General features: G+C 48.1%; 1 protein-coding gene across 7 annotated transcripts in view; it reads right to left on the reverse strand.

The window, feature by feature from the left end:
* Window positions 1–12,122, reverse strand: part of LOC122397486 (nuclear factor 1 X-type) — a 78,318-nt gene extending 66,196 nt beyond the window's left edge. For 5 of the 7 annotated variants that reach the window (XM_043396653.1, XM_043396649.1, XM_043396650.1 and 2 more), the window contains exon 1: window positions 10,969–12,122. In XM_043396653.1, the coding sequence (XP_043252588.1) occupies window positions 10,969–11,049 (81 nt within the window). In that variant the 5' untranslated portion in view covers window positions 11,050–12,122. The other 2 variants (XM_043396652.1, XM_043396655.1) reach the window with 2 other exon arrangements.
* Between the last annotated feature and the right edge of the window lie 1,928 nt (window positions 12,123–14,050).

Below are 14,050 nucleotides of genomic sequence, written 5' to 3' on the forward strand. Positions count from 1 at the left end.
AAGAGGAAAATAAAAAAAAAAAAGACCAAGCTCCACCCCCGTTCGTCGATTGTAGGTCGAGGATCGAGCTTTTGCACAATCTCCGAGAAGAATGGATCCTCGTGTCCCTTTGTGAAGCAAATGCGGGTGGCCATAGAGAATCCTCCCCCGTGACGATGGAGTGGGATGTAAACATCATTTTACGGGAGGATCAATTTTCGGGCGTATATCGACGACCCGACTTCTCTATGGAGCACTCTCGCATGAAAATGAGCGCCCGCGGAATATTCATCGTTGGAACAATAACGTACGTGCAGTCTCATCTCCTCCCACACGAACCTAACCCCGTGCAGCCGAGCGAAAGCCGTCGGGTTGTAACGACGTGCTTGATCGACTGGTTAATGACGCGCGAAGGACGCGTTCGAGAATCGAGATACTCTTTCCCGCCCTTCTCCCGACTTTCCCACGGTAAAATGTATCGCGCGAAAAACTGACATAATTAAAGGGACACTCTGCAGAGTACGTTTGAAAGAATCAAATTTTCAAAATGGTGTCCAGGATATCTAGAAATCTGCTTGACCGACTGTTCAAGGTTGTTTATAGAAACCGAGAATAATTTCTTACAATTTTTATTAGAGAGTACTCGATCTCAGTAAACCCTAACTCAAGAGTGATTTTTCTTTGTCCCCGCGATGGCTGTCGAGGCAAACTGTACCGAATTTGCTCGGTAATTTCGTCGAGTCGTCCCCAGGGACCGGCAATTACGATCTCACGGAATAAGCAACGAGTACAAGGAGCCAGGGAAGAGCAACGGCAAAGGGGAGGGTGGAAGAACACGAGGGTGGGCTGTGAACAAGCGTCAAACGACACGAACCATCGAGTATTCGCAAGCACTGCGGCTGCTGTGGCACACTACCGTCTGTCTGTCCCTCCTGCCGTCCGGCTGTCAGAAGCACCGATTCTCGCAGTAACAACCGTCAGGGTCGCAATACTCCTCCGCCACCCTGTCGCAGATTGATCGTGGCCTCATCTGCACCACCGACAGTCTCTCTCTCTATTCCCCTCCCCTCTGTTTCGCCTGGATCAGTCCGACGAACCGACCCGAGTCGGCTCGATCTCCTCCTTTATCGCCTTTCCCGCGCAAAACTCTCCGCCGACCCTTCGATCTATCGATTCTCGATTCTTTCTTCGGGCTCTCGGAGTACAGATTCGCTCAGCTTTCTCCCGTTGACTCTTTTCCTGATGAATTTATCGGCTCCCTCCTTGCGTCCTGCTCGGATCCTAGCTTCCGATCCTTAAACGGTCGATTCTGTTGCGAGAAAACGGATCCCGATTTGACGATTTATCGATTTCGTTGAGAAACTTGATCGTGGCTCGCGAAAGGAAAACGTCTTTCGAAAAAGTTTCGTTTGTTCTACAACACCACCCCTTTAACTGAAACTCAGTGTAAACAAATTTGTTTTATGCCTTTCCAGCGGTGCACAAGTATTCTTCTATTCTAGCCAGAATAGAGAAGATTACGAGTTTCCACGTACTCGTATTTTAACCCTCGAACGTCTTAGCGGGTCCATTTAAATCCAAATCTGAATGTTATTATTCCCAGCTCCAGTAAAAGGTTTCCAATTGAATTCGTACTTTAGTATATATTTGTACATCCTCTGGTAAATAAAAACTAGCACTTCACGACACTGAAACGAACTGTTCCCACGGGTCCAAATGGACCCAGAATCCGCTGGACGAGGGTTAATTATTATATTTCAAATGATAACTGTACAATTGCACCCTGTTTCCAAATAATCGAGTCTAGTAAACACGGTTTTATGATGGAGATGCACGAGTCAGGAAGAAATGCACCACCGAGATCGCAAATGGTTTTCAGGCCGAAAATGGCGACGAGTCGTTTGCGTTCGCTCGCTTTGTCGCGTGCGTAACGCTTCGGTTTGCACGTAGGCTCGTGTGGGTACGCGTATCCATACAACACGCCGTTATTTTCGGACGCGAACGAAAATCAAAGGCACTAAAGCGACGTCGTCATCGCGGAAAAGGAAAAGACCAAGACCGGAGCAAGGACGCGGGGGCAAAGAGGATATACGCAAAAGTGCGAACTTTCAAATCGATAGAAAATTACACTGCGGTCTTCGCAAACGCGTGTAAATCATTTATTTGAGGACGAACGGATCGCAGAAGTAAATTAATCGTTCGCAAAAATTGACTCGCATCGATCGAAAGATCGCGAATTTTCTGACGTGCTGGAAAGAATGCGGCGAATGCAAATTATTCGAGCAAAGGGAACTTTCCGGGGCGATTCCGTGCAGGATTTCAACGTTCCAGAATCAGATAACCCGTTACGTGGCAATCGACGGCGATAAATTTCTAAAAATTGCGAATCTCGCGCTTAAATTGACAGCGACGTTTCGAAGTTTCTTCTGGCCGTGCTAGAGGGACCCTAGAGAAGATTTATCCCTGCTTCTCGACGTCCCAAGGACGGATAAACTAGCGCATGGCAATCGATGACGATGAATTCGGAAAATTGGGAAGTTTGCGTTCGGATTTACACCCACGCCCGGAACTTTTTCTTCGTTAACAACCCGAGTACGAAATCTTCCGGACTCCGATTTAACTGTAACTTTGTATAGGGGTAGATTACGAAACTCGATATATTTTTAGTTATTCTCATTTAAATCTTTCGAAGTTAGAGCGTTCGAGAAAATTATAGACGTTTATACGGATTCGTAAAGTTTAAAGAGTTTCGGAGGGCGTCGAACGAGCGCACGTGTCGCGCGAAGCTTCTATTTGCAAGGCGAGCTTTGGTGCGTAGTTGTCGACGATAAATCGGCGCGGATTCTGCACCCCGCGACTTGTTTATCGCGTCGCGTTGACGGAGACTACGTTTTCACGACGATTTTTATCCTCCCGTCCCGTGAAAAATGAATCAAAATGCGCGCCCTCCGCGGGAAACGAAAATCGCGTTAAAATCGTTGCGTTTAAATTAAAATTTCTATTCGTTATTACGAGTCCACAAATGGTACTTGTCCTGCACTTACTATTCCTATTCCGAGTTACATCGTCCACGTATCCAATCGTATTAACAAACACTATCAAACTTTTATACGTCACGTTGTTTCAAATGCACAGTCCTATAGTTCCTCAACAACCGACTCGTCCAAACGATCCGCAACAAGCACCATAATAGGTTGTGGGTACCCTTTTCTTACAAATCCTGATCTTAAAGTTAAATCGTGTTTGCTAGTTTTTCGATATACAATGTATAATCCCACGAAAGGAATATTATCGCGGTATGCTTTCGATGTAGACTTTCAGCAACAAGTACCATTACCGCGTTATAGGTTGTCGCGTATTAATTCCGTTCCCCCTAGATCATTCTAAGGATTTGCTACTTTTCCGACACGCAATCTCTATCGTGTCAAAGGTCTACCATGAACACGTTAATCATCGTCACGGACCGCTCTCGTTTCGCTCGACCACGATCAAGTTTCGTACTGGAAGCGAATCGCCGCTGAATAAAAGAAAAAGAACCGAGTCGCTGGAAAGTCCTCGATCACCGAATTTTCTGGCTACTTACTGACGACAGAGAGAGAGAGAGAGAAAGAGAGAAAAAGAGAGAGATAGTGTGTGCGTGTGTGGTTTCGAGCCGTTAGCCGATTTCCACGAGAAGGCGAGATCGACTTCCAGCCGCGGGTCGCGCGATCAGCTGATCCTCGCCGGTCGTTCCGGGGAGGAACGAACCGTTGGTGTTCCCGGTAGCGAATTAACCACCGGCGCGGTATTCCTCAGTCACTGATCCGATCGTTTCGATTACACAGGGTACGGGGTTAATCGGCGGTACGGCGGGCCTCGACACTGATCCGCTCGATCCGAGGATCTGGTAGCCTGCCAATGGGTTCTCTCGATGACCGAGCGCACTGTGCACCGTTCGACTCCAATCTTCCTTGGAATTTAACGCGCGACGCGACCAGGGAAACCGAGATGTCCAACGGCGAAGAAACAACCGACGCGACGGATAACCGAGATAAAATCAACGAGCACGAGATTGATACGAGGCACGGAGAATCGCCAGGGAGGGCCGTCGACGTCGGAACGACGGGTACGACGTCGGTCGTCGCGACGACACTGAGACGCCGGCCGTCGGGACGCGCGTATCTGGACGCGCGCCGAAGGCACCGCGCGGCGGCCAGGTACGGCACCCCAAACAGTTATTAATAGCCTCTGTCCTAGCTTACTAGATTTGCCCTCGAACCGACGCAACTTCTACACCCCTCCCCTCCTCCTCTCGACCAACGACCAACTCCTCCACCACCTCCTCCTCCTCCTTCACATCATCGTTTTCTGCCCGTCCCTCTCTCGAGAGCGCCGTGCTTACCCTCCCTCCTACGCCACTCTTCGACGCGATGCGTCCTCCGGCTCGCGGTCCTTTCTCGCGGATCGTGAGCCACGCTTTCTACAGGGTGTCCCACGCAACTGGCTAAACTTGCAACTCCACTTATACGAACCCAACCGAGCAGGTTCATACAATAGTCCAAAACCTTTAGTAAAACAGTAAAATCAAATAGTTTTATTCTAAAAGAAGAATTGTTCCTTATTTTTACTATCCAACCGGGGAACAGACAGTTCAAATAATCGAATAGGTTCGTACAATAGTCCACTACTATGAACAGAACCTTTAGTAAAACTGCAAAATTAAATAATCTTATTCTGGTAGAAGAATCGTATTACTATTTTTACTATCCAACCGGGGAACAGACAGTTCAAATAACCGAATAGGTTCGTACAATAGTCCACTACTATGGACAGAACCTTCAGTAAAACAGCAAAATTAGATAATTTTATTCTGGTAGAAGAATCGTTTTTCTATTTTTACTATCCAACCCGGGAACAGACTATTCAAATAACCGAATAAGTTCGTACAATAGTCCACTACTATGGACAGAACCTTTAGTAAAACAGCAAAATCAAATAGTTTTATTCTGGTAGAAGAATTGTTTCTCTTTTTACTATCCAACCGGGGAACAGACAGTTCAAATCACCGAATAGGTTCGTACAATAGTCCACTACTATGGACAGAACCTTTAGTAAAACAGCAAAATTAAATGATCTTATTCTGGTAGAAGAATTGTTCCTTATTTTTACTATTCAACCGGGAACAGACAGTTCAAATAACCGAATAGATTCGTACAATAATTCACTACTATGGACAGAACCTTTAGTAAAACAGCAAAATTAAATGATCTTATTCTGGAAGAAGAATCGTTTTTCCATTTTTGCTATCCAGAACAGGAAACGCATAGATCTAGAAAATATCCCTAAAATTGCACAATTTCGAAGTTGTTTTCAGTCGATGCCTCTATAGACATATTCTAGTTTTATCGTTGTTGTAGTTGTAAAGAAAATAGGCCGTTATTCGTCAGGTGTCAGAAGAGTGAAATTTTCGCTGCGACACCGGAGGATGGAGCCTAACAAGGGAATCCCAAGGGACGATCAGCAAATTGCGCGAAACTCGATAAAGAAGGCAATTCGGCACAATTGATTCTTCCCACGTTTTAATCCCCCGCGGAGGCTGCTGTCCTGCCCACCGCTTTCCGCGTCAATAAACCCGCGAAAAAACAATGGAGCCGAGTTTTTCGAAACGCTAAAAATAGTCTCGCATTGTGAATCAACGTTCGATTCTATAGAAGCTGAAAAAACACAGCTAAACGTTCGCGTAGCGGGCAAACAGGCGAATCGATTCGTCAAGCCTCGATATACTCGCCGAGAAAACAGGTACGAAAACAAAAATTGTTTCCTTACGCTCTAAAAAAAAATACTAGGAATCTTCCTACAACTGTTCTCTAATTTCAGCAAAAAAAGTCAAAAACTAGGCATCTGAGATGCCTGGAAATGTTTCACAATATTTTGCAACGTATAGATCTTCTGATATAAAGTTTGTATGCAGCGTTCGGTAACTCCTTTTTCCTATTAATTTCTTGAATAGGTAATCATTAATTGATTTTATATTGCAAAAGACCGGAATACTCAATCAGGGCTCGGTGGGATAGTTTTAAACTGGAAATCAGATTTTGATCTCTCGTAAGAAATTCTACATCTCAATTTAGTGTGGTGCGCCATTGGATGTTGTACGTCGCGTGTGATTTATGCATGGCGGTGCACCACCATATTTCAGCCAAGTAGCATGACAGTTCTTGAACAAACGATTTTCTAACGGATGGATTAGCCTTGCGAGGACCTATTGACCCGTTTGTCCCGCATATTTAAATCCGCTAAATTTTTAACATATCGTTTATTGGGTAAATCCGTAGAATAATTTATCAATAATTTCTCAACTCTGCCTCTGACGACTCTAAAAGTAATTTTCACCCCTTTACCACGCACGATTGCCGATACAAAAATACAAGTGATATATTTTCACGAGGGATTAAAAAAATTGTCTTTCCAATCTCTTTTGAATAAAATTTTAGAAGACATTATCGCGCAAGGGAAACAGAAAGCAGCCTAGTCGGTACCAGTAAACAGCAACAAGACCCAGAGCCTCGACGATTCGAAGAGCGTCGTTCCGCTCGCGAATACCAGGACCCCGGAAAACTCATCCCCCCATAAATTCCCGGAGAGTCGCGATACAAAAATACGAGTGAAATATTTTCACGAGGGATTAAAAAAATTGTCTTTCCAATCTCTTGTGAATAAAAATGTAGAAGACATTATCGCGCAAGGGAAACACAAAGCAGCCTAGTCGGTACCAGTAAACAGCAACAAGACCCAGAGCCTCGACGATTCGAAAAGCGTCGTTCCGCTCGCGAATACCAGGACCCCGGAAAACTCATCCCCCCATAAATTCCCGGAGAGTCGCGATCACGCGTCGCGGGGTTAAGCGTTCCAAAGACCCGACGACAACTCTTCCTCCCCGGAAACAAAGTAGGCAGACACTGGGGAAGGAATGGAAGGGGTGGCAGGGGGTGGATCAGGGGATGAGTCCCGACGCGGAGTCCGCAATAAGAAACGGACAGCGAGATGTCGGACGTTCGTAGGAGCGTGTTTTGCGGGCCGGTCCGCGTGGCTTGTTCCGCCGGACCGTGGAGGAAGAGGAACAAGAAGAGAGGGTGAGAAGAAGCGACGCCGGCGGCCGGAACAAGCGGAAGAAGAGAAAGAAAAAGAGCAAGACGGAAGGGGTGGCGAGCACGCGGCTGCTGGCGAAGCCGATCGATAGCCAAACTCCTCTACGGACGCCTAAGATAGACACTGACATAGACCTCCGCGTAGATGGAAACGCGTTATGCATGGACCACCCCATACAGACACGGTCCGCAATTTTTGATACGACCCTTCGCCTCTCTATATGCTTGGACGAGCACCCGACCGGTTCTCACAGATAAAACAGATTGGCTCACCTACCCCCGAATTCTCGGACACTTTTGGAACCGGGAATCCTTCGCGACGATACGACGTCTCCGTCGGAGGAATCTAGACGGAATATTCCATCAACCTGGACCGAACTTTTTCGAGCTTCCATTCAAATCGCGTTCTTTAAGATGCGAGTATGATTTTTCGCGAGAAGAATACTTTGGCGCGATACGGAGGGATGTCAGTCTAGAGAATAGAAAATAATAAGAAAACATTCTCAAGGCCATCGGAAGGTCGACTCCTATTTCTATGTTCAGAATTGAGAAGTAAAATGTTTCTGCAATCTGTCTGTGTTTTTGTATCTGACGAAGACCACCGGAAGGAGACATCGAAACGTTCGAAAATACTGATTTCCGATAAACGAAGCATTAAAGTTCGAACGTCTAAGGAGATTGATGCGTAAGGGAATAGAACGGACCAAAAATAAAGCGGACTCGATTCTGCTGACGTCCTGAAGATATACACGAGGATATTAAATCTCGACGAGTCTCGTAAATTGCAATCCGATCTTCCTAGACTTAAGGTGAGAATAAAATGGGATCAAATCTCTCGAAAGTTTCATAGTAATTTTCCGATCATCTATATTTTATTATTCGAGGTATCTATTTCTATTGTACTTTTTCATAATGCGATCGACTATCGTGCTATGAAGAGTATAAAAATATTCGAGACGTTGGTGATTTAAAAAAGGATCGGAATTTTCAATCGATTTTCCCGATTAAAATACGAGTCTTTGATCGATGCTGGCATTTGGTAAAATAGTTACGCGAATAATTTGGATTGCTCGCGATCTCTCAAGAATACATTTTCCCCCGGTGATCGAGGATCAGAGAGACAGGAATCGCGGCGGTAATGCACGCGGCCGACATATCGGAGCACACCACCCCAGAGTAAATATCGTGTTCGCCGCACTAATGACTGTTCTAAGTTTGCTGGAGACGAGGACGCGGGTTCCACGAGGACAACGAACCTCCTCTGGCTATATCCACGCGACATTTCACCGCCTAAGTGGGCTACGAAATTCCGGATCGTCGCGGCAAAAAGTTCTCGAGGCGACTCCCTAAGCGTACACCTAATTGTACCGAGTCGCAATAGGATCTTTGCTCCTTCGAGCCTTCTTTTCTCGATCGAATTCCTTCCAAGTAAGCGTTTACGCTTTGACAGCCGCTGTCACGTCTTTGTGATTTTTCCGTTTCATCGGCAACCTCCCTGATTACTAATCTTTTTAATCAATTTCGGTCTTGGAAATTCCTCGTTTGCGCATATGAGATTTGGATCCCAAGTTATTTGATTGATGTTAGGGACAAGCAAACTAATTTGTACGAACTTATGGACCGTGGCTCGTAAATTGGTGGCGATTCGAGGCGCGTAAAATTTCATCGGTGAGTTAATACCGTGGAAAAATCCATCTTGGGTCGAATTCCCTCTAATTCGTCGTTCGGCTGTTAGAAAGCAAACAACTCGAATCGAGCAAACAAACGGAGCTGCGCGGAGCGTCGATCGAAGGACGATGGCGAGAAAAGCGTAACCGTCGGGGATCGAGCGTAAGATCGAGGCGGCAGAAGGGCGGACCGAACAAGTACAATCTAAATATAAAAAAATGAGATTGCTCGGAACGTGTGACGGCGGTCCCCCGTCGCTCGGTTACGTAACATTTCGTGATTATCGGTATAAATAGGCGTTTCCTTACATAATTAGAGACCGGCCGCGGAGTCCCGGTGGCGGTCGAGCGCGCGCGTGCACGCGACGCCGCGAAAACGAAAGCTGCATTGCTGAAAATCAGCTGACGAGCGAACCGGGGGAATGGAACTCGGCTGCGATCGGGATATGACAAGCACGCGGAACAATCCGGACAGGTTCGCGTGCGCGACGCCATTATACGCGTCCCGACGCGTTTATACGTGCATCGGTATTTACACGTCGCGCGTCGCCGATCGCCTCGCATCGCGAGAATATTGCCTTCCCGACGCCACCGGCACCCCGACGCGTAATAAGCCCGACACACCACCACCCCCTATGTTAATCCTCTTTCGACCAGACTCTTTCCGTCCCTCTTCCCTTCTTTCTTTTCCCCTCCCGAGAAAACTTACGAAAGCGCCTTTTGTTCGACGAATTAAACGTTGCCCGCAACGCGTCTGCCGTTTTATTAACGCGTTCGCCGCTACGCGTCACACACAAACGCCACGCTCTATAAATATAACATTTTTAATCCTTTGCACCGGGGACTTTTCCTTTAAAACTCTAACGAAAGAAATGTTTTTTAAAATTTTGGCTAATAGTTTCATATTTAAGCATATTTCAGAACTCTAATTGTTAGCGAAACAATTGATTTTTTTGGTTTTTATAGTAACGTAAACATTTTGCCAAACCTCATGTTCTATTCTATTTCTACCAAAGGGTAGTTCATTTGCCCAAATAACATGCTTTTCTGCGATAAAGGGAACCTTATCTTGGCCAGATTAAAGTCGTCTATCGAATCGCTAGGCATATTTCTACCGAACCAGCAACAGAAAGTATGGTAATGAAAAGAGCGATTCGCATTAAGCGATATTCCTTCTATTCCTATGCAAGAGCAAGACGTAAGCGGAATAAAATAGCAGGATCTTAGTCATGTGCGTCGGTTCGATCGTTCTAAAAAGCGCAAAAAGACGCGAGAGTGTTGCCAGAATTGACAGCGACCGAGACAAGCAAATACGATTAGAATTTGTAAAAATTGTCTTCGGGACACGGATTTTCGATCGAGTTTCGCGGCTGAATATCGAGAAACTCTATCTCGGAGCGACGAGCACGGCGTTAGCATAATTTAACGAGTGAATCACTGGCTTCGTGAGTTTCCTCGAAAACCGCCGGGAACCGTTTTCACTCTCTCTCTCTCTGTCTCTTTCTCTCTCGCGGCAAAACACCGATGTTTACGTCTCTCCGCACGCGTCGCAATAATCGCGGCGTGGAAAACACGACGCTGGTGCACGCGAGTCGCACGTGTTCCACCGACCTCCTCCAATCCCTTCGCCCGTCGCTACCGAACGAGGAAAACTATCGCGAGAAAACCCTCGAAAAACTCCCGTACAACGATGCTCGGTTAACTGCAAGCCACTTTCGATCGGTTGTCATCGGCAATACTCGATCGACACTCGTCACGATGGTAGTCAATATTAACAGCCGATGGCTAAAGACGGGAGCGTATAGTGTCCAGTTTAGTTATCCAAGCATCGGTGTAAGAGAAAACGAAGGTTTGCGCGTGGAGAGAGACGTCCAAGAGGAAAACGTACCTAGGTAAAAGGACGTAGGAGGGAAACTCGTGAAACCAGCACACGACAGGCACAGAAGTTAGCTCAAAAAGAGTCCCCGAAAGTAAACCCTTGAAAGGAAAACACGTGAGAGGGTCGCGGAAGCGTGAAAGCACGGCACGTCGAGTCGGTGAAAAGCGCGGCTGCGGCATGGCACGGTATAAACACCAACCACTCTCGGAAGCGTTAAAAAGCGTATTAAGCTCAGCCAGGAAGCGTGAACCATAAAGAAAACTAGAGGAGCACTGGTTCTGTTGGTGGCGAAAAAGAAGGGGGAAAGTCGAACCACCTGTCCTACGGAAGGGGCCTGCAGGTAAGTCGAGACATCCGGTTCCACCATGCAGCTCCTCAGAGTGTCCGGGATGAACATGAGTAGCTGGGACGTCGGCTGTGGCACAGGCTGAAGCCGGCTTGCACCGCGCTGACGGTCCTCCAGCGAGCGGATACCCGCGGACAGCGTCGTCCTGACGTCGCGTCGCGTCCACGATCAGCGATAAAGGTAGCAGAGTCGGAGCAGGTTGTAATCGCGGACTACGCGTCGCACCGGGTGGACCAGGAACTGGACCAGCGTACCGGACGACTCGGGGACGGTTTCGAATCACCGCAGAAGCGTAAACGGGTCGTCCGAGCGTCGCGCGACGGTGGTCGCTGCCTTCGTTTCTGACTGGCCGGTTGCCTGGTCGCCGCGGCTGTCCTCGGCGTCGGACGGTCGTCACGGTCGTCCGGTTGGTCCGGTGTCCAGCGACCGCCGCGAGGCGTGTTCCTCCCCTGATCGCGCGCGATCGCGCACCTATCGGCGTGGTTCGCTTTCACGCGGGACTGTTCGGTCGTCACCGCGGAACCGGTCGCTAAGCTGACGATGTTGCTGCTGCTGATGGTGGTCGCGTCGTTGCTGAACCGTCGGTTGTCGGGTGGTGGTGGAACACCGCACCCAGGCACACGCATCCTATCTAACCACGAGCCACAACTCCTGACTCTCGACTTTAGGCCCTCTCTGTGCTCTCTCGTGCCACGCAAGACGGGGCTCGCTCGCTCGCTCGCACTCGCGCTCTCTCCCTCTCGCTCTCGCTATCCCTAACCCCTCTCCTCCGTGGTTCGCCGTTTTCCCTACCCTCCTCCTCCCTCTGACTCCTCTTTCCCACTCCTCTCCCTTCCTTCCTTCCTTCGCGGCCAGCTAACCCTTACACGCGACTTTCCGTCCCTCTCTCTTTCTCTTTATATTTTTTTACTTTATCGCCGCCGAATCCTCTGACTTTTATGCAACCCTATTTTATTACCAGACTTTTTTATCCCTCGATTCGACCCCTTTTTCTCGCGCGAACCCGTGGCTTATCCCGTCCGTCTCAGCCACCGCGACGACAACGACCACGACGACGACGACGAGACCACGGTCGACCGGGTTGTTCCTTCTCGGTTCCTACTAGCTTCCCGTTCCCGTTCGAGAGACGCCAGGCCCCAGACTACGCCGACTCCGAGCCACCGGCGCTGCGTCGGCGTCGGCGTCGGCGTAAAAAGCACCGGCGTCGCGCAAGCTCGCCGGGAGCGCGCCGCGAGGACGCCTCGATGCGTCCGGACGACGACGGAGAAAGAAAGATAGGACGACGAGAGACGTGGCAAACTTAAGGAATAACAATATTCTAACGGAGCAAGTTTACGGAACAAGATGCTCCGCCGCGAAACCGACACGATCAAAGTAATCGAATCCACTACGCGCAAACCGGGACACGATTGACGATGACCGACCGAGCACGAGTATACCGACCAAATCGATCAAACGTTCGCCGTGTCAAGACCATTTAAAGAAAGTTTTAATTAAACGAGGTTCGACCGAACGTCCTAAATACCGCGAAAATATCGAAAGATACTGAGTATATCAACGAAATAAGGAACGATGGTAAAAAAAAATTAAAATTAGCGTAACAAGATTAGGGTATGCAGTAGATCGAGGCGAACGAACACTTATCGTTTGGTGTGGACGGCACCGCGAGCACGAACGAACGCATTCCTATCTTAGGAACGAGTTAAAATTGAGCAAAATCGTCATTTTTGCATTGGAATGAAAAGCGACTTACTCTTGGTACTATTATTGTCTACTACCACTACTACTGCAAAGCCTCGTCAAAAACCGCCATCTTTGTTTAAAAAGGGGACTAAACAGCTGCATGATAATTGACAATGAAAAGAAAGAGAAAAATAATACTACTAAATACGAAATAGAAATTGAAGGGTGGATTTCAAGAAATGCAAATTTTTAACCATACTCTGGCGTAAGACCAAAGGAAGGCCGAAAGTTAATTCGTAGATCTAATAATTTTGATAACACAATACACTTTTGCGTATTATTTTCGATTTCAGAGTACGAATGTTCGTTTGTGTTCGTGTTCGTGTTAGGTATAGACATTAACAGAGAGAGAGAGAGAGAGAGGTAGGGTGAAACGAACCAGAGGCGGAGAGAAGTTAGGAAAACTGGCGCGCTAATCGTAAGCTTCTATTTATCCGGCTCGTTTTCGTCTACCTGCCTCTTCCTCGCGTGCTATCTAGAGCCCAGCAGTGTCGCAGCCAGTCCCTCCGGCGTGTATTTTTGGGCGCTCGTTAGGAATTAGCGCTAGTGGGCCTCGAAGGTCTCCACTAGCAACCGAGTTCCACCCTTTTCTCCGCGATCGAAGGTGGGGGGAGGTGGCCTTTGCCGAGGATCAACGAGTCTAAAACCCCCCGTTACGGGCGAACGTCGACCGAGCTCGGGGGTTTAGGGGTTCCAAACGACGCGCCCTCCGCCGCGGAAGTTTGTCAACAATCTTCCGGGACGAGGCTCTACCCTCGAAAATAACGCGCGGTAATCTCCAAGTCGCGACCGTCGCGAAACGAGATTACGCGCCCCCTTTAAAACCGCCACCTCCCCCGCGTCGAGCTCGAGAAAGTTCGTAACTGGTCGCGAGACGACCGCGGGCTTAAAACTTTCCCCGCCGTGGATTCTGTTCGGGTGCTTCTACTTTCCTGTTCTCTCGTTCGTCCAACTAATTTTTCTTTATTTTTCCTTTTTAATCTCAAAGAACGGAAAGTCCCGGGTACAGAATTGTCACGACTCGACTACTCTTGCGGAGGATCCTCGTGTAACGGAGAATCGTTTTTTTGTTTCGCACGGGATAGGAAATCACTGTTATCACGGAACGCGAGTGAACTGTTCGAAACGCGCGAAGACGTCGCGATGCCTCGTGGCCGGAAAACTCACCAACTGCCGCTGGTGAACGGCATTCCCGTGAGACTGGTCTCTACCGGGGGCACCCTTCTCCGTGAAAAGAGGTGTCACCGCGAACGTGACGGATTCCGTGATTCGAGGAGGCCTTTGTGCTTTGCACGGCACGTTGCAGCCG

This window comes from Colletes gigas, unplaced genomic scaffold, assembly GCF_013123115.1.
Source record: "Colletes gigas isolate AHSC1104 unplaced genomic scaffold, ASM1312311v1 Colletes_gigas_Sc00009, whole genome shotgun sequence".
Classification (NCBI taxonomy): Eukaryota; Metazoa; Arthropoda; class Insecta; order Hymenoptera; family Colletidae; genus Colletes; species Colletes gigas.